The following is a 21,387-nucleotide window of genomic DNA, read 5'->3' on the forward strand; positions in this document are numbered from 1 at the left end:
TGTCAATGTAATAACAAAAAACCCCAACTTGCCCGAATATATTAAGAAAAAATAACAAAAGTGCTTCTATAAGAAATTAATGAAAAACACTCAGAGTGAAAGAACTTTTTTTTTTTTGGGTCCAAATAACCTTAGTGGCATTAATGCTGATACTGGCACTTACATTTTTTTGTTTTGTTTATAACCCTAAATAAAATTGTTAACTAGGCTTTTTAACTTTACTTTTTCACTTTTCAATTAGCGTTTTACCTTTATTCTTTCGACTTAATTTCCAGTAGGTAATCTATCATTCAAGGGCTCATCTAATTGGTCAAATGCCAAAAGATGTACAGCCATGTAGCAGGATCTTTGCTGAATGGATGGATATAGATCTTGTTCTTCTAGACCTCACTGGGGGGGGTCCATTTGTAAGGGTGATCAAAAACGCTAACTTGCCCAATAAAGTATTAAAGTGCTATAAAGATAAATTTGGATTTGGATTGTAAAATAACACGGGCTCTAGAATCAAGGATTATTTGGAAAGTGAGCTGAAGTGTGACTATCTCCTCCTGTCTGTTTATAAAATGATAAAGCGGCTTGCCATACCGCATCATCAGTTCCTCTCTGTCGCATTCCCCTGCGCTCCGCCAGCGTTCTGTTTGTGCTGAGGCGGGAAATGGCGTCCGAAGACACGGCTGTTCTGCGACTTTAGCCACTGAGAGACGGACACAGCTGGCGGAAACAAGCACGGCTCGACCTCCAAACGGCGGCCGCCGCGGTCGACACTGACAACGCCCTGTCGGATTTTTTTTTTTTTTTACGAGCATCCGAAGTGATCGGTAAGAAAGAGCCGCCATATAAACAACAGATATCTGCCCCCTGTGAAAGTCCAACTGCTGCTAGCTAGCGGCTAACGTTAGTCAGCGAAGGGGGCGTAGTCTAATGGCTGAACATAGTTATGGAGCGAACAAAACGACATGTTCTTTAAGGTTGTAAAACACATTAATGAACGGCTAGTTTAAATATAGATATAATATATTATTAGAAGAAATGATGGTTGATGTGTGCTGTGCGAAAACTAACGTTACGGAACCGCTTGTTCTGCCTTTGGGGTCTCGTTAGCCTCGAAGCTAAATGTAGCTTGTTAGTCACTGAGCCCACTGACAGCATTTCCTTTAACGGTATTTAAACTGAGAGGTTAAACCCATAAATGTGATTTGAATCCAAATTGACTCAACGCTGTGCGATGGATCATAAAGCAGCAGCAGCAGCGTCAATCTGTTCGGTGTCAGAGAGCCCGGTCTGGGCTAAAGCGGTTTGTTACGTAACGACAGACAGCGGAGCTGCTGGCTGTCAGACACTATTTAGCAACAAAGCGCGACTCCTGAAACAACCCTAAAGATTATAACTAATTACAACAAAGTTGTAGTTTTTCAAATATATGGTAGTCCAACCTAACGTTTTTTTTTTTACTGACAGCAGGTTAAGCGTTTAAATCGACTCTTAAATGACTTTTTTTCTTGTCACAATGAGTTTAAATAGTGTTTTTATTTTATTTTACCTAATTTAATTCTGATTAATGTGACGACATGGCTCAGTTTAAGTACAGGTGCTGGTCATAAAATTAGAATATCATGAAAAAGTAGAGTGATTTCAGTAATTCCATTTAAAAAGTGAAACTTGTATATTATATTCATACATTACATACAAACTCATATATTTCAGATGTTTATTTTGTTTAATTTTGATGATTACAAATGACAACAAATGAAAATCTCAAATTCATCATATCAGAAAATTAGAATATTACTGAAGACCAATAAAAACAAAGGATTTATAGAAATGTTGGCCAACTGAAAAGTATGAACATGAAAAGTATGAGCATGTACAGCACTCAGTATTTAGTTGGGCCTCCTTTGGCCTGTATTACTGCAGCAATGCGGCGTGGCATGGAGTCGATCAGTCTGTGGCACTGCTCAGGTGTTATGATAGCCCAGGTTGCTCTAATAGTGGCTTTTAGCTCTTCTGAATTGTTGGGTCTGGTGTATTGCATCTTCTTCTTCACAATACCCCATAGATTTTCTATGGGGTTAAGGTCAGGAGAGTTTGCTGGCCAATTAAGAACAGGGATACCATGGTCCTTCAACCAGGTACTGGTAGCTTTGGCACTGTGTGCAGGTGCCAAGTCCTGTTGGAAAATGAAATCTGCATCTCCAAAAAGTTGGTCAGCTGCAGGAAGCATGAAGTGCTCTAAAACTTCCTGGTATGTGGCTGCGTTGACCCTGGACCTCAGAAAACACAATGGACCAACACCAGCAGATGACATGGCACCCCAAACCATCACTGACTGTGGAAACTTTACACTGGACTTCAAGCAACGTGGATGAAGTGCCTCTCTTCTTTTCCTCCAGACTCTGGGACCTTGATTTCCAAAGGAAATGCAAAATTTACTTTCATCAGAGAACATGACTTTGGACCACTCACCAGCAGTCCAGTCCTGTTTCTCTTTAGCCCAGGCAAGACGCTTCTGACGCTGTCTGTGGTTCAAGAGTGGCTTGACACAAGGAATGCGACAGCAGAAACCCATGTCTTTCATACGTCTGTGTGTGGTGGTTCTTGAAGCACTCACTCCAGCTGCAGTCCACTCTTTGTGAATCTCCCCCACATTTTTGAAGGGGTTTTGTTTCACAATCCTCTCCAGGGTGCGGTTATCTCTCTTGCTTGTACACTTTTTTCGACCACATCTTTTCCTTCCCTTCGCCTCTCTATTAATGTGCTTGGACACTGAGCTCTGTGAACAGCCAGCCTCTTTAGCGATGACCTTTTGTGTCTTGCCCTCCTTGTGCAAGGTGTCGATGGTCGTCTTTTGGACAACTGTCAAGTCAGCAGTCTTCCCCATGATTGTGTAGCCTATAGAACTAGACTGAAAGACCATTTAAAGGCTTTTGCAGGTGGTTTGAGTTAATTAGCTGATTAGAGTGTGGCACCAGGGGCCATCAATTTTGAACCTTTTCACAATATTCTAATTTTCTGATATGATGAATTTGAGATTTTCATTTGTTGTCATTTGTAATCATCAAAATTAAAAAAAATAAACATCTGAAATATATGAGTTTGTATGTAATGTATGAATATAATATACAAGTTTCACTTTTTAAATGGAATTACTGAAATCAATCTACTTTTTCATGATATTCAAATTTTATGACCAGCACCTGTATATATCTAGAAGACATACAGATAGAGCAGTGTTTCCTTTTTTTTTTTTTAAACAACTTTGTCAAATTGATTTCTACGGAAGAGGATTAGGGACACAGGGAAAAAAAGTTAACTGATTTTAAAATATTATTTTAGTTTAATATTCTGACTTTAATCTCAGAGTTCTGACTTTAATCTCTGGGTTGTGACTTTAATCCCAAAATTCTGACTCCTCAGAATTTTGACTGAATTCTGACAGCTAACAAACATGTTAGCATCAAGCCATAGCCATGTGCAGAGACTAATCTAGCTCTCTGTTTTAATCTCCTTCTGCTCTTCCATTAATGAAACAGCATCACCAGAGACCCTCGGGAATGTAAAAAGTCACCTAAGTCCATAATTATTCACCATTGTGTTCCTGTTCCTCCCAAAAAAACTACCATCTTTGTCAGTGAAGCTGAGTGCTCCACATCTCTTCCTTCATGGTGCCCATTAAGATCCAAAATTCTGAGAAAAAAGTCAGAATTATGACATTAAAGTCAAAATTTTGAGAAAAATGTCTATAGGCTGAATTCTGAGATTAAAGTTAGAATTCTGTCTTTTTTCCCCAAATTAAACTGAAATAATATTTAAATATATATATATATTTTTAGTGGCCCTAATCCTTTTACCTAATTTTAAAACCACACAAAGCTTATATGTTTACATCTTGAAGAGCTAATTTTATACAGCTCCGCCTGTGTGATGATAAAAGTCCCAAAGCCTGCGAAGTTGGACCAAAGGTCCGTATGGAAGCTTCTGTGTCCATACGGACCTTTGTCAGAATTCTGAGTTTTTTACCATATTAAACTGAAATTATATTTAAAAATCAGTCAACATTTTTTTCTCAGTTGCTCTAATCCTCTGCCGTAGTTTTCAGTTCCTGTTAGAGACATACAGGTGTTAGCGCTGTGCTATTCAGCCTAAAATTACATTTTATATATTTGCTCTGAGTTGATTTAGAAAAAGGAAATAATATTTTTGCAAACAAAACCACCTGATAACATTTTTGCTTTTAGTAAAATCCAAACTATGCTAAGCTAAGCTAAGCTGTCACCTGCAGATCGGACATGAAAACAAAAGTTTCTCTTTATCACATTTTGTCATTTTAAAATTATACTTTTGTTGGTTGCTGTTTTTGGTTTGTTTTTAATAACTAAAGGTAATATTTTCCTTACTATTTCCTTCTAAGTAAGTAATGTTTATATATATATAGCACCTTTCGCAGACATAGAGGTCAGAAAGTGCTTCACAAAATTACAATACAATTAAAATGTATTTACAGTCATAAACGACATGGTCATAAAACAAACCTGAATCTACTAGATTTAAAATGCTTTCTTAAACAGGTTTTTAGTTCACTCTTAAAAACATCAATTGAATCAAGTAAGAGCAAGGAAAGCGGAGGATCGTTCCAGAGCGCCGGCGCGACCGCCTGAAAGGAGCGATCCCTCCCTGGTCCTGTAACGAGTATGAGGGAACATGAGCAGGTTCAGCTCCTGAGACCTCAGCCTCTGAGAGGGGGGGTATAAAGACACAACTGGCCTCTAATGTAGGAGGGAACCTGACCATGGAAGGCCCCTTTAAGCGGTCTTTCCCAGGTTTACATGTGGGAATATATGAGAAATATTAGATATTTCTGCTGATTTTTCTTTGTAGATCAGCTCAAGATTAGTTCACAGTAAGATGGTTAGAATATCTGATTCAAACCTTAACGCTAATTGCTTGGTTTAGGTCTGGGCTTTGACTAGGCCATTCTGTATGGCTTATTGCTTACTTTAAAACGGGACATCCAGTTGCTTTCTTTGTAAAATTCTTACAATAAGGGAAGATTTAAGGAAATTTTCAGAGCTCATGATGTTGGTTTATAACTGTGCTTTAAACCTCTCTACATCTTTTTTTTTTCCTCACCCGTTTACTGATGCTTGGTGTTTATGATTCTGGTTGTTCACTGATGTTCTCTCTCAAAGGCTGTTCAGAACATCTGTAAAAATACCAAGATCTAACTGAATATGGGTGGAAACATTTTTTATTATACTTAATTTTATGTAGGTTCAACAGAGTAACAGAGAGCAAATATGAATGTATACCACCAAATGTCTACAGATTTCAATTAGTAAAATAAAAAAATCTTAACCTTGATCCTTTTTCTTCCATTTTACAAGAGTTTGTTAAAGTTATACTTTAAAATGACAATAAGCTTTGAAGTTTTTCACTATAGTGACTAAAAAGAGAGAAAGGATGGTAAGGTGTGATTACTTTTGCAGAGTGATATGTAGTACTAAGAGGAATAAGTTGCGTAAACAGGGCAACTAATGATTATTTTGCAAATCAGTTAATCTGTTGATTATTTTTTCAATTAATAATCAGCCAAAAGGTACTTGAAAAATACATTTTTTACTAAATTAAACCAGTGAAACTAAAACTTTTCCACTGTTATTATTGTATATTAACAAAAGTTTTTTATCTTAAATGCAAAATGTTTACATCTTGATATAATTGCTGCTCTAAGTGGGTCAGTCTGTCAACTAAAGGCATAATTTAGAGTCTATACTACAGTTAACGATTAATCGATTACTAAATTAGTTGACAATTTCAATAATTAATCACAGTTCATGTGATTAATTGTCACAGCCGATGTGTAAATATTTCTTTCTTTGGAAAGTTTTTTTAATTAAGCTCTCAACATAAAGACTTTGTTAGTCCTAAATCTCTCCTTAAATTCAAATGCTATTCCTTCATATTGCATGGAGTCTGATTTAAGAGACCATCAGAACTAAACTTTACTTTATTAACATTTAATGTTGGTTAAAAATGGAAAATATTTAAGAAACAATCGTAGGCAATAACATTTTTAATGCATGCTGTAACCATGTACTTTTATTAACATTTAAGTTAACAAACATTCTGCATATGGAACCTTTTTGTTCCAGTTATCTGTCCACATTGAACACTATTAAAGCAGAAACTAAATCATAACTATATTTTTCAGCTGGTGTTTCTGTTCCTCCTCAGGTTTTTCTATGTGACTCCGGAGCATGATGAGGCTGAGAGTGCGTAAAGCTCCTCAGCAGCCAAACAAAGGCCACCGAACGCACCCGTCCCCGGCCAAACGAAAACACAGAGAGGTGGAGCCGTCCCCGCCGAGAGGCCGAGGCAAAATGCAGAAAAATGAAACTGGGCTCCTCTCCACCATAAAGAAATTTATCCGTGGGAATGCTGTGAAGGTAAACACGCAGAGCTTTACTGCTTCTTGCTTTTATTCTGTCACCTCTATTTATTAAAATTACAGATTTTATTGTAATATTTTCTAGCTTTAGGATTCAGGAAGGATTCTATTCAACTTCATTACTTTTTTTTTTTAATCTCAAAACAGACTCAGCCTATTGTGATATTAAATCAGTAAAATTAGTTTCACGCTGATGATCGGTGGGATTACCTAAACCCATCTAATCCCGTTCCTCCTCCATGCGTTAATTTTCACTCCTCTTCTAATATTTATACTTTACACTGCAAAAATGATCTAAAAATCAGTAAAAATTTGTTAAATTAAGTGTATTTACCCTTAATTTGAGCAGATAATTAAGATGATTTGCCAATGGAATGATTATTTTGACTCTTAAAAAAAGATAATTAGATTATATGCACGTGTAATAAGACAATATAATTGTTTTCCTATTTTAAATGTAAATGTTCTTGTTCCATTGTCAAAGTGTCTCACTTACTTCCTTAATTCAAGCAAAAAATGCACTTATTTTAAGAAAAAAATCACTTATTGAGATTTAAATTTTTTGCAGTGTATAGATTAAATGCACATGAAGCTTAAGAATAAAAATTGATAAAACTTTTCATTCACATATATCTTATAGTTTAAATAAAAAATATCTAATCAGGGAATTTTAAATAAGTTCTCTAATAAAATGGAATTGGGATCATTTAATTAATGAGATTATTAAGGTTGTCTGGCATTTGTTCATATTTAACATCTACCTTGTATTATCTTCTACTTCATCTAATCAATAAAACGTATTTTATATTTTACATGGTACTATTAAAATAGAATGCATGATATCCCATAATAACCATATTGTAATATAATCTTTGAATTGTTTTATGCCTTAGGCTTGCTTTAGTTCTTAAAATTTTGTTTAGTTTAAAATTAGGTTTTACTCCTTTTATTAAAACCCCCAATTTTAAAACTGATGAATTAATTGAAACCCATCCCTTCCCCCGAACAGTCTTGAAGGGTTGTTTAATTATTAGTATTATTATTTGGATTTCTTTGTTTTTTTTTGGGCTTTTCCCCCAAATTCAAACTCTTTATTTTTTTACGAAGCAAGTTAATTTTAAGCATATTTAATGTATAAAAAGTGTTCCTGTTTTCCAGATAACCAGCTTTATTGAGACGATTAAATTTCTTATTCTAATTAAATACTTTTTTGTTTACTCAATAACTGCTTCCTTAGTCTCTGCACAGTAACTTGGATGTTACAGTCCTTAGCTTTCACTTGTTGATTTTGTCGTATATATTGAACATTGCATTAAGTCTTTATCATGTGTATTATCATGCATCAGTTTTGGGTTTTTCTTTTTTTCATTGAACTTTAACAAATTGAGTAAAGTGTCCAAATTTGACCATTTTTATTTGTCTGTTTGCTTTTAGGTGGAGCAGGAAATCCCGGCCAAGCGAAGTCGCATTGATTGTAATTCAGACGATGAGCTCATTACTTCAACGCCTCAGACCCGGGGTCTGGCCAACAAGTCGGTGTCAAGAGTTTGCAGAAAAACTCAAAGTAAAGGTAAAGCAGAGACGGCCTTCTGGTCTCTGTCCTGTTTTACGGCAAATGTAAAAGAGAAAAAAAAACATCTTTCAACTCTAAAACATTCGGTGTTCATGTTTTCTGATGAGAATGGGACTTTAGGAGGAATATGGTTAATATGATTTCAGAAGAACGGCAAAGTGTCTGATGCCTTTTATTATAGAGAACATTATTTAGTTTATTTAAGCTAAAAAATACCAGAAACTGGATTTATTGAAGCTAACTTGTGGAGACAAAAAAAAAAGTGGAAAAAAGAGTTATTCCACCTTTCTGATTCCTGATCCTCCACGGACGGGTTGGTCGTTGGATCGCCAACTTGAAGAGGGAGGATTTGCCATCGAACTTCTGGCCAGAGAAAAAACCCGTAATATGTAGCCAACATTTGGAAGAAGAATGTTTTCAAGATGACTTGGATAATAGCGCGTTGTGACAAACACCAGATACAGCACTGGGACTTGATCAACAGCCGATACCGCACCGTGACGTCACAAACCAGTAGGTGGCAGTAGTGTTCTTTGACAAACATGGATGCCTCCAGTAAAGCACATTCACATGAAAATTACTCTGAATTAAAAACACTGATCATTTATTGAACAGGATGGAATAAAATGTCCATGAATATTCCTTTAAAGTCGTAGGGAAGCGGCTGTTCCAACCGTTGCATTTCCGAATTCTCCCGAGTGGTGCCCGACTTTACACGAGTGAATAAAGTGAATTTGATTGGTCGATTATCAAGGGGGCAGGATTGTTGTGGCAGAAGGTTCGCAAGCAAATTTGGTTGTGGCCGGTTTATTGGAAGCATCATGCTAACCAGTTAGCAACTTAGTGCTAGCAGGTTCCCAATGGGAAATTCCACTAAATTGGTGACTTAGAAACGACGCTGTCAAGGAACGCTATGGACAGCGGAAACATGCAAGAGGAGGAGAGTTTAGTGTCGGAGGTCGTGGATGAGTCTCCTCCGTCATCCATTTTTTATTTAGAGGAGGAAAGCGGGGACGAAGACGTTGTGGAAGAGGACGCCAGGGCGGCAGAAGCTTGGTTTGGTGTAGAAGGCTTCCAGCCGTACATGTTTGAGCCCTTGCCTCGCAACGCTGCCAGTTCTGTTGTTCCATCCCCGTGAACACTGGGACGGAACTCAATGGGAAAGGAAAGGATTCTGGTTTCAACCGTTGCATATATTAGCTGCGACATATGAATCAAGATGCTATGACCGAAAAAATTTAACTGACAGATGAGCGTTATATATGATTGGTCGAATTTAGGTGTTCAGGCTGACGTAGAACTAACTGGCCTGCAGAAGATAACGGAAAAAAACACAGATTTTAAGACAGGATTTTTTTTTTAAATAGAAATTTTCTAAATTTTGGGGCAATATGGTCTGATAAAGACTACATTTATATACATGTTTAAGCCAGAATGATTTGACATTGACATGACTTCCCTACTACTTTAAATACACGACTCCATGTTGAGTGAAATCCAGAAAATCAACTGAAGAGCTTCATTCAAGCGGCAAATAAATTGGAGCGATCCAAGTTTGGGTTTGCTTTTTTTCCTACAGTGTCTGATTTCCAAAGCAGAGGGTGCAAATAAAAAATAGAGACGGACACAATTATATATATTTGTATTAATTAAATCTTATAATGTATTGTTTATTTTATAGATGCAACGACCTGCAACAGTAAACCTATGAAACCAAATGGTAAACTGGAGGCTACAGTAGACTCACCGAGCAGCCCGCCACGCACAACCCTCCTAGGAACCATCTTCTCTCCAGTTTTCAACTTTTTCTCACCAGCAACTAAAACTGGTAGGGAATAGAAACAACTTGTCAGCTTTATTAGGCCGTAAAGCTACTGAAATGTCATTTGTGTCACTTTAAGCCACTCCAGGCTCAGATTCGCCGGGCCAAGCCATGGAGGCGGAGGAAATCATTAAACAGCTGGACATCGAGCAGGCAGAAGAAATGCCAAGCAGTACTCTGACATCCAGGGATGGAATCACTCCGTGTCACACCATCCAGATGTCGCCTCAGAGGCTTCAGATCCCCTCCGAGACGACCATCGAAGAAGGAGAAATCGTCACTGAAACGGACATACCCCCATTAACAGGTAACCAAGTTTCTTTTTATTATTATTGACAAAACAACAACATGACGTTTTCTGCTTTTGGACAGACCTCTTCATTATAATGTCGGGCTTTTTGGTTTAAATAGAGCTCATTTTTAATTCTCTGTCTGCAGCTCCTGGGTGTATGCCAGATGGCAGCTACCAACACTCTTTACCTTCAGCACCTGCAGAAACCTCGTATGAGGAGGACTGGGAGGTTTTCGACCCGTAAGTTGATTTAAAACAAAAAAAAACATCAAAAAAACATTATTTATTTTTAATAAAATTCAAGTTTCCAGGTTTTCATAATGGGAAGCTTCTGACCACTAGGTGGCAGCAGAAAGCTGTGTTATTGTTTCAGCTCACAGTTTTACAGCTAAACCTCAAAAATTATTTTAAAAATATATATATTTTACAAAATCTTTTGTACTTTTCTGTTAGGGCTGGTCGATACGTCTTAAAATAAAAAAAATAAAAAATAAATAAATAAAACTGTATTTTTCCCCCTACCAAGTCCGATTATTAGATTTATTTATTTATTTTCCTTTATGGTTATGATAAAAATGACTTTTAAAACTAGCTTTAATTTTGGTTCATTCCCTTTAGGAGGTGACCTTAATTTAAAGAGAAACGATTCAAGTTGTGAAAATGCTTGCTAAACAACGTTTCACAGCAAATAATGAAAATGATAAACAGAATGTTTGCAGCCAGTGGTGTTACACAGTCAGCAGATTTATAAGTAATCATCTAATAACAAGAACGGAGGAACTGATGTCATCCAGGGCTGTGGAAGCCCAGGAAGTGCTTTGGTGGGAATAAAAAAAATATCCAGATTTTCCCAAAATGTAATCTTCATTTCCATCAATCATCCTCTCCTGGTATCTTTACGTCTCTGACATCAGAAAAGTGAAGGACTGAATTTCAATTAAAGTTATGAAGATAAAAATGACGACAAATGAAGACTTTAGATATTTCAATGTGTGTCATTAATCCTTATCATGTTTTACTTTCTGACCAGAATGAGAAAAAAATGACTTTTGCCCAATTGTCAAATATTTTAAGCTGTTCCTGCCTCATTAGTGCCTCATTTCTCTGGCCTCTTTCGGCTCTTTCAGTCAAACCTGTCATCCTCCATGTCCCCTAAGGACAGTTTTCATAAAGTGTTTTCAGTAACTCACAACTTCCTAATATTTCTAGCAAAAAAAAAAACTGGTATTGAATCTTTGAAGCAAGTTTCTGATCACAGCTAATAATAACTTGGCTGCAGGACGAAGCCGTTTAACCGATTTCCTACTATTTAACCCTTTATAGGGCAATTTAGCATTTTTGATCACTTGCATTCCCCTTACAAATGGAGTCCCCACCGCCCCTCAGTGACGTCTAGAAGCACAAGATCTATATCCAGCCATTCAGCAAAGAGCTTGCTACATGGCTGTACATCTTATTTTGGCTTTTGACCAATAAGATGAGCCCTTGAATTATAGATTCCACTGGAAATTAACTTGAAAGAACAAAGTTAAGAAAAAAGGTAAAAAGTTCATTGAAAAGTAAAAAAGTTAATAAGCCTTGTTAACAATTATATTTAGGTTTATTAACTAAAAAATGTCAGTGCTAGTGTCAGCATTAATACCTTGTAAGGTTATTTGGACCAAATAAAACATGTTTCTTTCACTTTCAGATAGGGTTGTCACGATACTAAACTTTTCAACTCGATACCGATGCTAAGGAAAATATTCGATACTCGATACCATTTTCGATACCACAAGAATAAAAACAAAGACTCCAAAATTCAACAGAAATATTTTCATTAATAAATAAAATACAATAAACAATAAGAACAATGTTTTGAGGTTGTATGCTGTGCACAATATTAAGCAAGCTTGATAAAAAACTTGGCACTGTATCAATACTTTTAAAAACGAGTATTGTATCCGGATACAACATTTCGGTATCGATACTTTTGACAACCCTACTTTCAGAGAGCTTTTTATGAATTTCGTATAGAAGCACTTTTATTTGTCTTAATATATTCGGGCAAGTTGGCATTTCTTTTTTTTCTTTTTTTTTTCTCTCTTAGTTTTATATTTTATTTGAACCCAAAGCAGAAAAGCAGTAAACAATTTATCACTAGAAGTGTGAAATCTCATATCCTCCACCGGCATCTTCTGTTTCTCTGCAGGTACTTCTTCATCAAGCATGTGCCTCCGCTGACAGAAGAACAGTTAACGCGTAAACCAGCTTTACCTTTGAAAACACGCAGCACACCCGAGTTCTCGCTGGTCTTGGATCTGGTAGGAAGTGGAATGTTTTTTTTTGTTTTTTTTTTTTAAATCTTTTTAATTAGCTTTTTTATAATTCTTTCATCTTCCTGCCAGGATGAAACCTTAGTCCACTGCAGTCTGAATGAATTAGAAGATGCAGCCCTGACATTCCCTGTGCTCTTTCAGGATGTAATCTACCAGGTAACTTTAGGAAAAAAGCCCGTCTGTTATTAAAACCTCTCAGGTTTTTATCCACATTAACAAAAACTCTGCTTGCCTTTGAATTCTCCAGGTCTATGTCCGATTGAGGCCCTTTTTCCGAGAGTTTCTTGAGCGCATGTCTCAGTTGTACGAGGTGAGGTTCTTCTCTGCGGCCGGCGGTTTTTCTTGGTGTCGCTGAATCTCATTACAGCTTAAATTAAATTTAAAAAAAAAAATGTTTGCCTTCAAATTTCAGATTATTCTCTTCACTGCTTCAAAAAAAGTCTATGCAGATAAGTTGCTCAACATACTGGATCCGAAAAAACAGCTAGTAAGGTAAGTTAGCTCAATTTAAAAACAGCTTTTAGAAAAGAGTTTAACTTTATATCTTCTCAGAATTTAATAACTATATTTCATATATCTAATGATTATATAACAGTAATAAAAAAACTATTTAATCATCAATTATAAAATGGTTAATTTTGTATTATTTATTACCCCTTATTAACATCACTTAACGTGTTTACAGGATGTAACCACAGTTTATGTTGTTAACCCTTTTATTGCTGGTGAGCATTCTCCTCCAGGTCAAAAAAAACAATCCGCTGGACTTTGTTTCCAAGTTTTAAGACGAAGAACGCAAGTATGGACCTGTGTCCTCCTCGCCAAGTATGTTCTTGAGAAGAAAACAGGAAAGTGTGGACTTGGGGAGAACGGGAGCATGCAGCATAAATCTGGGTCAATTGGAACAGAACTGATGACATCATCGCACGCTCTGCTCGTCTGGAGCTGCTTTTCACTTGTTACTAATAGTCTCTAGATAAAAATAAATGTTGACTTTTTCTTTTGTTGGGGGAATAATAGTTAACAGTCAGATAAAAACAAATCAAATGAACATTTTTCAATAAAAAACAAACTCGCCATCAGAGCCAGCGGTTCTTCGCAGACGGCTATACTGAGAGAGGACTGCCGCAGGCGGGCTAACGTTAGCCCTGGCTGTCCTTGGAGGGCCACTGGTTGCCGCGGTCCTCTCAACTTCAGAATTGTTTTTTAATTACGCAGTAAATCAGTAAATGGGCCATATAGTGCATTTAAAGTATACTGGTAATGTTCTCGCCTCAAATGATCTTAAAATGTACTTTTATTGAACAACGGCAACAGAACAGAAGACTTTCAACTTAATCCTCTGAGCTCTGTGAGCGCTAACCTGGAAGCTGCTGCTGCTGCAGTGCATGCTGGGACAGCTGTCAGTCTGCTCTGATGCATGCTGGGTAAAGAGGGAGGGGAGTGAACAACATCCAGGGACTTTGTCCGTTCTTGGTCTTCTTGTTCTTGTGAATTGGAACAGGGCTGAAGCTGAAGACGTTTCACGAGTACATTAGAACGCACAGATTGAGAAACAGCCAAAGTCTTGTTTTGTCATAGAAAACTGGGCTAATGTGTCCGCCCCTTTCGAATGGACGGTCGTTTGCCTTCTCCAAAGGGTGAACTGGTTCAATTTGCATGTTTTCTAAACCAAAACAAGGCTTTGTTTTAGTCCACTCTATAAAACCTGGAACTTAACGCTATTTCTGCCATTTTGAATTGAAAAAGCTTCCTGGATGGAAGAGAAACGTCTTCAAACTTGGAAACAAAGTCCAGTGGATTGTTTTCTTTTTTACTTTTTTGTAGTAACCCTTCTGTTATTTATTTTTTCCTCAGACATAGACTGTTTCGGGAGCACTGTGTTTGTGTTCAAGGAAATTATATCAAAGACCTGAACATTCTCGGACGGGATCTGGCAAAGACGGTCATAATCGACAACTCCCCCCAAGCCTTTGCCTATCAGGTAAAACCGTGTCACCGGAAGCAGAAAGACAAACTGGTGTTGGTTTTTGGTTATTTTTCTTCCCCCCACGGTTCTCCACCAATGAGATTCAATCATGAATTTTGTCTTTTTCAGCTAACTAATGGAATCCCAATCGAAAGCTGGTTTGTGGATAGAAACGACAATGAGCTTCTAAAGCTCATTCCTTTCCTTGAGAAGCTGGTGGAGCTGGTATGTATTTGATCGAACCACTCGGCTCCGTGGAGCCTGATGTTTTCTAGAGGTTTGGGATTAAACTTTAAAGCACGAAACTAAGGCACGGGGTTTAGCGTTCTGTAAATTTGTATTTTTTTTTCTTTTCTAAAGCTTTCGACAGTTTAGATCTCAATAAATTGGTCAGAGAGAGAGGGGGGCGGTTTACAGTAGATGGTTAACAGCAGGGTTTCAGGTCTAGTCTCAGTTCATTGGGCGCCTGCTTAAGACGGCGTATTCCTGACGTCCCAAATCTTCTAAAAGGTTGGCATACGCTGAACTTTCTATGTATTTTTTCAATTTTTGGTGTATACATAGAGTATTCATAAGGTGTCCAGCGACAGCCTGACTTAAACATAACGCACAGCATCAGTTAAAGCTGCTTCCATTAAAGCTACAGTGTGTAATAATTACAGGCATATAAATTCAGAAATTTAATATATTATACATAACTATGTTATTTATCATCACCTATGAGCTCAGCCTTTTAACCATAACATTTGCGTTGCCTTAGAATTCGTTATTTATAATTACATAGGAGCGGGTCTCGCAGCCATGGAGGCTGACATCTTTGCGCTACGGCAGCGCAGAGGCAACAAACTAGCGATTGCGAGATCTCCCATGACGCTCGAAAATAACTACGGCAAGTTGAGAGAGATGAACTGAGACGGTACTGAACAGTAGATGGCAGTATTATGCCTGAGAAGCGTTTAGTCTGCCTGAAACCAAAGAAGAAGAAGAAGCAGGTATACTGCGCCTCGGTAACAAGAAAGGTAAACAAGGCGGCAGGCGTGAGTGACTTTGCAAACTGTTTGGCACTGTGTGGCCAAACATCAGACGAATGGAGGATCATGCCTACTCTGTATCACAACGAAAAGCGGCGGACACCGAACCCCCGTCATCTAAGAAGCGGAAACACGACGAGAATAAACGCAAGAGTGACAAGAAACGACAAAAAACACGGATCAACATTGGCACGGCATTTACACGATGGAAGTCACTGATGGAGGAAAAAGGTTTTCAAAGTGACGCTCAAGTTGCCAGTTTTCTCTTGGACAGGTAATTAATCCTATACACACAATTGTCTAATATCACTGCAGTTTTTGGAGTACAGGATGCTCAGACCTGTCTAAAACAATAACATGCTGCGTGATGATGCTGTTACTCTCCAGTATACTTATTCAGCAACGTCCCTGACGTTTCACAGGTAATGATTCAGTTATTTTCTGTAAAATAATTTTCTGGATATATACCTCGGTTACTTCTCTCCGGCTCCTTTGGAGATCTTCAAGCCTTTCCTCCTCTGCTCTCACCCCGCTGGCTCCCCTCTCTCGCCTGGCCCCAGCTGCACGCTCACCCCGGCCTCTCTGCCCTCTTCCTTTCCCTCTTCCTTGCCTTGTAACCCCCGTGCCACAAACAAGACTTGGACTCTGTAAACGGGGAATATATATTCTTCCAGCGAACACAATCTCGCTGTTAAACTAATGACTACAATTACTTCGTCTGTTTATATCACCATGCAAAGCAGCTCACCAAAACGTCACAACGACGTAGAAAAAATAACGGGTATATTTATTATCTTAAGTCTACATGAAATCTATACCCTACACAGACTAATGAAATACTATCTGTAAAATTATCTATGTAAACAAACCTCATCACTTGAGAAGGTAGGTGATGCGGACGTCGTGGAAGACATTTTGTCCCGTAACGCTCGCCGTACTGTTGGTGGGGGGGAGACGTTCATGTTGCTGCAGTCTGCAGTCTGACCGCTAGATGTCGCTGAAAATTACACACTGTAGCTTTAAGCGCAGAGCAGCGATGTTCCCCGGTCTGCATCCAAAGATGTCTTTGACATGCTATTGACCTAGAAGTAAGCTGCTGCTTAACCCGCCCTAAACAAAATAATGGAAAAAAAAGAAAAAAAGGTAGATAAGCCCTTTAAAAGGAGTGAGTCTACTTTAACCCCCCCCCAATTGGTGTTTGAGCCGCTTTGAGCCTTGGCTACCTGATAGCAAAATATTCCAATTGCGGCAAAAAAAAACAACAACACTGCAACCCAATAGAATGAATTCCAATTTAGTCATCAATCGTTTACATCAGCGGTCCCCAACCTTTTTTGCGCCACGGACCAGTTATACGTCAGATAATATTTTCACGGACCGCCCTTTAAAGTGTGGGGGGTAAATACGATCAAATAAAATGATACGACTGGCATAAGATCAAATACAAACAGCATAAAAATAAAACTCACCATTATGTTGAATTAGTGGGAGCACTGAGCTTGTTTCTCCAAAACAAACCGGTCCCATCTAGGCGTAATCGAAGACAATGACAGACCAAGTGTGCTCCTGATGTCCAGTCTGCTCCGTAGCTTTGTTTTGGTCGCTGTAACCGCAGAAAATCCCGCTTCACAAAGATAGGATGTTATAGATAGGATGAGACTGGATCTGAATTAACCTGTGTCAAGAGGCACAGATGCACCGACTGATGGAATTGGGAGAGAATACCCTAATGTTTTGTATTTTTCAAAATAAAACACCACTCAGACTCTGATCGTCGATAAAATATATATAAATATATTTTTTTTTTCCTGTGCGGCCTGGTACCAAATGAACGACGGACTGGTACCAGTCCGCAGCCCGGTGGTTGGGGGCCGATGGTCTAAATGACCAGGTTTTTTGATTGGGGCACCAAAACACTATTTTAAAATGATGCCGAGTTCTTGCCAGGTTCAAGTAACTTTCAATTCAGTTTATTTCTATAGCGCCAGTTCACGCCACATGTCATCTCAAGGAACTTTCTAGTTCACCAGATCATCCAGTCAGATTGATTACACTGGAAAAATAGAAATTAAATTAAAGTAATTTTTTCTTACAATAAGTGCATTTGTTCTTGAATTGAGGAGGTAAAAGAGACATTTTGCCAATGGAACAAGACAATTTACACTTAAAGCAAGAAAACACAATTGCATTGTCTTATTTCAAGTGCAAATTCTCTAATTATCTTATTTTAAGAGTAGAAACACTCACTCCACTGGCAAACTATCTTATTTACCTACTTAGAATAAGGATAAATACACTTAATTTAAGAGATTTTTACTTATTTCTAGATCGTTTTTGCAGTGTAGAAGTTTTCTATCTAAGGAAAACCAGCTGATTGCATCGACTCATTGACGCTTCAGCAATCCCTCACACTAAGCATGCTTGTAGCGACAGTGGAGAGGAAAAACTCCCTTTGAACAGGAAGAAACCTCCAGCAGAACCAGGCTCAGTGTGAGCGGCCATCTGCTGAGGCCCACTGGGGTTCAACGAGACACTTTAAATTTATGCTTCCTTTCAGCTGGAGTCTTGTGGATTTGGAAATAATTTTCCTCAAGTTTTGCAATAGTCAAACTTCCCCTATAGATGCTAGAAGACCTGAACTCTTCTTCCTCTTATTTTTCTTTTTTTTTAATTGAATTCTTCTGTCACAGAATGAAGACGTCAGACCGCACATCAGAGAACAGTTCCGTTTGCACGACCTCCTTCCTCCAGACTGAGGAGCCTCCGTTCATGCGTCACTTCAACATTGTTTGTGGGAAAGACTCGGCAGAAGGAGATGTTCAGTGGTTTTCTGTTTGCGTAAACATTGCCATAGCTTAAAAAAAAAAAAAAAGAAGAAAAAACAAGCTCTGATTCAAAACATCCTGGGTGTTGAACAGGAGCAGAAGACCTTCTGGAGGGTAGTTTGTCTCTAACACAACCATTTTGGATTGACAGAAGTGAATGTGGCGTGACGTCGGTTCGTACGGACCTCGTTGGTTCCAGCCTGACTTTAAGGGGCCGGGCAAACCTGTATATTATTCATTCTGGTTACTTGTAAATAATATGTATATAACTGTTTTTTGTTTTGTTTTTTTCTCTAAGGTTTTTAAGTCGTTTTATTTTCACTTTGGATTTTAGTATGTACTCTTTTGATCGGTTGCTTTTTATAAAACCCACAAACTCTTGTGTTTTCTTTAAAACTGTTAAGCAGATGCTTATTTTTTTTTTCCTGTTGTATGCCTGCAGTATTCCTGTGATGCTTTTCCCCGTAACATGCAGTCGTCTGTAATAAGGTCCAGTTTTTAAAAAGAAAAGAAAAATAAGACTGTTTCTGAAAGGTTTTAAAATTAAGATATATAAGCTAGGATAAGGTCTCAAACGAATACAAAGCCATAACGGCCAAACAATAATTTTAGAGATTTGTTTCCGAGTATCCATTTCTGATTTCGACACTTTGATCGTCCTCTTTGTGGGGTGCGGGGGGGGGTTCAGGCATCTTGCACTTTGACTTCCAGCCCTTTGTAAGTTGATATAATAAAATCTTGTCACTTTTCTACACTGGTGTCAATCACCTCAATTTGATATTTAGGGGGAAGATAAAATTTGTAGCACCAGCAAATGACCAACATTGCTTTCAAATCTCGTTTTCCAAACATCTTATTTGTCAGATCTCTGTAAGAGTCACAGGTTTAATTGACTATTGAATGATCACTCCTGGTGTATTCAGTGTTACTCAATGGATCTCTGAAAATAAATACATTTTTATACGACTTTAACGTTTCCTTTTTGATAGGAATATTAATGCATTTAGAATAGAAATACTTTATTTTATGTTTGCAGAAATTTGTCTTTGGCTTGCTCACACACGACAGTCATAAAATAGATTAAAATACAATTATAAAAGAGTTAATTGCAGACAGAGCAGCAGATTCACTTGATCAAGGAAAAGGAAGCAGAACAAATGCTGATGAAGGTTCTCAGTCATCCAGGGGTCATAGTCATTGCAGAACAGACTGAGAAATGTACAACTTGTTCAACTCTTTGATGGCAGAGTGAACAAAATCATTTCTGTACACATTTTCTGGGCATAAGGAAGTCGGACTCTGCCGTGATGGAAGGAGCTCAAAGTGACGGGAACGTGAATACAGTGCAAATGTGTGGGGACATAAAATGTCCAAATAAAATTTCTTACTCTATAGACTCTTTACTATAGAAGAAAAACAATCTAATAAAAATCTGCCATTTTTTTTACTCCGTATTTTAAATACTGAAATTTTTAAACAGAATTTTAAACACTGAATTTTTATCTGGTAAAAATTCACTTGCAAAAAATTCAGCTGCAAAAAAATTGCCTGCAGAAATTCAAAGTTTAAAATTCGGTATATAAAAAAATATATATTTCAATGAGACTGTTTTTCTTCCATACCGATTTCTCAGATGATTAAAATATTACATTATGAGGTAACATATGGCCTACATACTGGAAGACTATACTATATATCTATATATATATATACACTCACCGGCCACTTTATTAGGTACCCCATGCTAGTAACGGGTTGGACCCCCTTTTGCCTTCAGAACTGCCTCAATTCTTGGTGGCATAGAGTCAACAAGGTGCTGGAAGCATTCCTCAGGGAGTTTGGTCCATATTGACATGATGGCATCACACAGTTGCCGCAGATTTGTCGGCTGCACATCCATGATGCGAATCTCCCGTTCCACCACATCCCAAAGATGCTCTATTGGATTGAGATCTGGTGACTGTGGAGGCCATTTGAGTACAGTGAACTCATTGTCATGTTCAAGAAACCAGTCTGAGATGATTCCAGCTTTATGACATGGCGCATTTCCCTGCTGAAAGTAGCCATCAGAAGTTGGGTACATTGTGGTCATAAAGGGATGGACATGGTCAGCAACACTACTCAGGTAGGCTGTGGCGTTGCAACGATGCTCAATTGGTACCAAGGAGCCCAAAGAGTGCCAAGAAAATATTCCCCACACCATGACACCACCACCACCAGCCTGAACCGTTGATACAAGGCAGGATGGATCCATGCTTTCATGTTGTAGACGCCAAATTCTGACCCTACCATCCGAATGTGGCAGCAGAAATCGAGACTCATCAGACCAGGCAACGTTTTTCCAATCTTCTATTGTCCAATTTCCATGAGCTTGTGCAAATTGTAGCCTCAGTTTCCTGTTCTTAGCTGAAAGGAGTGGCACCCGGTGTGGTCTTCTGCTGCTGTAGCCCATCTGCCTCAAAGTTCCACGTACTCGGTTTGAACTGCAGGAGATTGTCTTGACCATGTCTACATGCCTAAATGCACTGAGTTGCCGCCATGTGATTGGCTGCTTAGAAATTAAGTGTTAACGAGCAGTTGGACAGGTGTACCTAATAAAGTGGCCGGTGAGTGTAGATATATCTATATATGATAAGGATTGATGATAAAGCATATTTATGTGATGAGGATGCATCACTTAAAATTACCGTTATACCTATGGTTAAAAGAATTATTTTTAATTGTTTGTATTCAAACTAATAATCTGGATCAAGAGTTCATTCTGGTTCCATTTTCTGAGTCAGAAACCCAAAAGTTTGGGAACTGAAATAAAATTTTTAAAAGTGAATAAAAATATATATCAAAAAATGAATGGAGATGTTTTCTGTTTGCAATTCACTAGTTTTTTCCCCCCCTCCTAAATGAAACTTAATTTAGGAGGAAATAGACTTTACACGGTAGAAGGCAAAAGGCTTCATGCTCCAAACATCCGACGTGCACAAAAGTTAATTATTCAGCCAGATTTTGTTGCGCTGTGAATCTATAGAAGTTCTACTTTTTAAGTTGATGTGCAAAACTGAAACCACCTTTTCAGTGATGCTCTAATTCATCGCTGAGTTTAGCCAAAAATACG

General features: G+C 38.0%; 1 protein-coding gene across 2 annotated transcripts; it reads left to right on the forward strand.

Moving 5' to 3' along the window:
- The first annotated feature begins 615 nt into the window (after positions 1 to 615).
- Positions 616 to 19,241, forward strand: ctdspl2a (CTD (carboxy-terminal domain, RNA polymerase II, polypeptide A) small phosphatase like 2a). Of its 2 annotated transcripts, none has more exons than XM_038291190.1 (13): positions 616 to 818; positions 6,232 to 6,443; positions 7,880 to 8,015; positions 9,700 to 9,846; positions 9,920 to 10,147; positions 10,279 to 10,372; positions 12,324 to 12,435; positions 12,520 to 12,606; positions 12,698 to 12,760; positions 12,863 to 12,942; positions 14,308 to 14,434; positions 14,549 to 14,644; positions 18,141 to 19,241. In XM_038291190.1, the coding sequence occupies exons 2-13, from the start codon at positions 6,255 to 6,257 to the stop codon at positions 18,204 to 18,206; spliced, it is 1,425 nt and encodes a 474-aa protein (XP_038147118.1). In that variant the 5' UTR covers positions 616 to 818; positions 6,232 to 6,254; the 3' UTR covers positions 18,207 to 19,241. The 2 variants fall into 2 exon arrangements, with proteins under 2 accessions (XP_038147118.1, XP_038147119.1); XM_038291191.1 differs by lacking the exon at positions 616 to 818 and adding an exon at positions 945 to 968.
- Positions 19,242 to 21,387: the final 2,146 nt, after the last annotated feature.

This window comes from Cyprinodon tularosa, unplaced genomic scaffold, assembly GCF_016077235.1.
Source record: "Cyprinodon tularosa strain WSP-4 unplaced genomic scaffold, ASM1607723v1 ctg296, whole genome shotgun sequence".
NCBI lineage: Eukaryota > Metazoa > Chordata > Actinopteri > Cyprinodontiformes > Cyprinodontidae > Cyprinodon > Cyprinodon tularosa.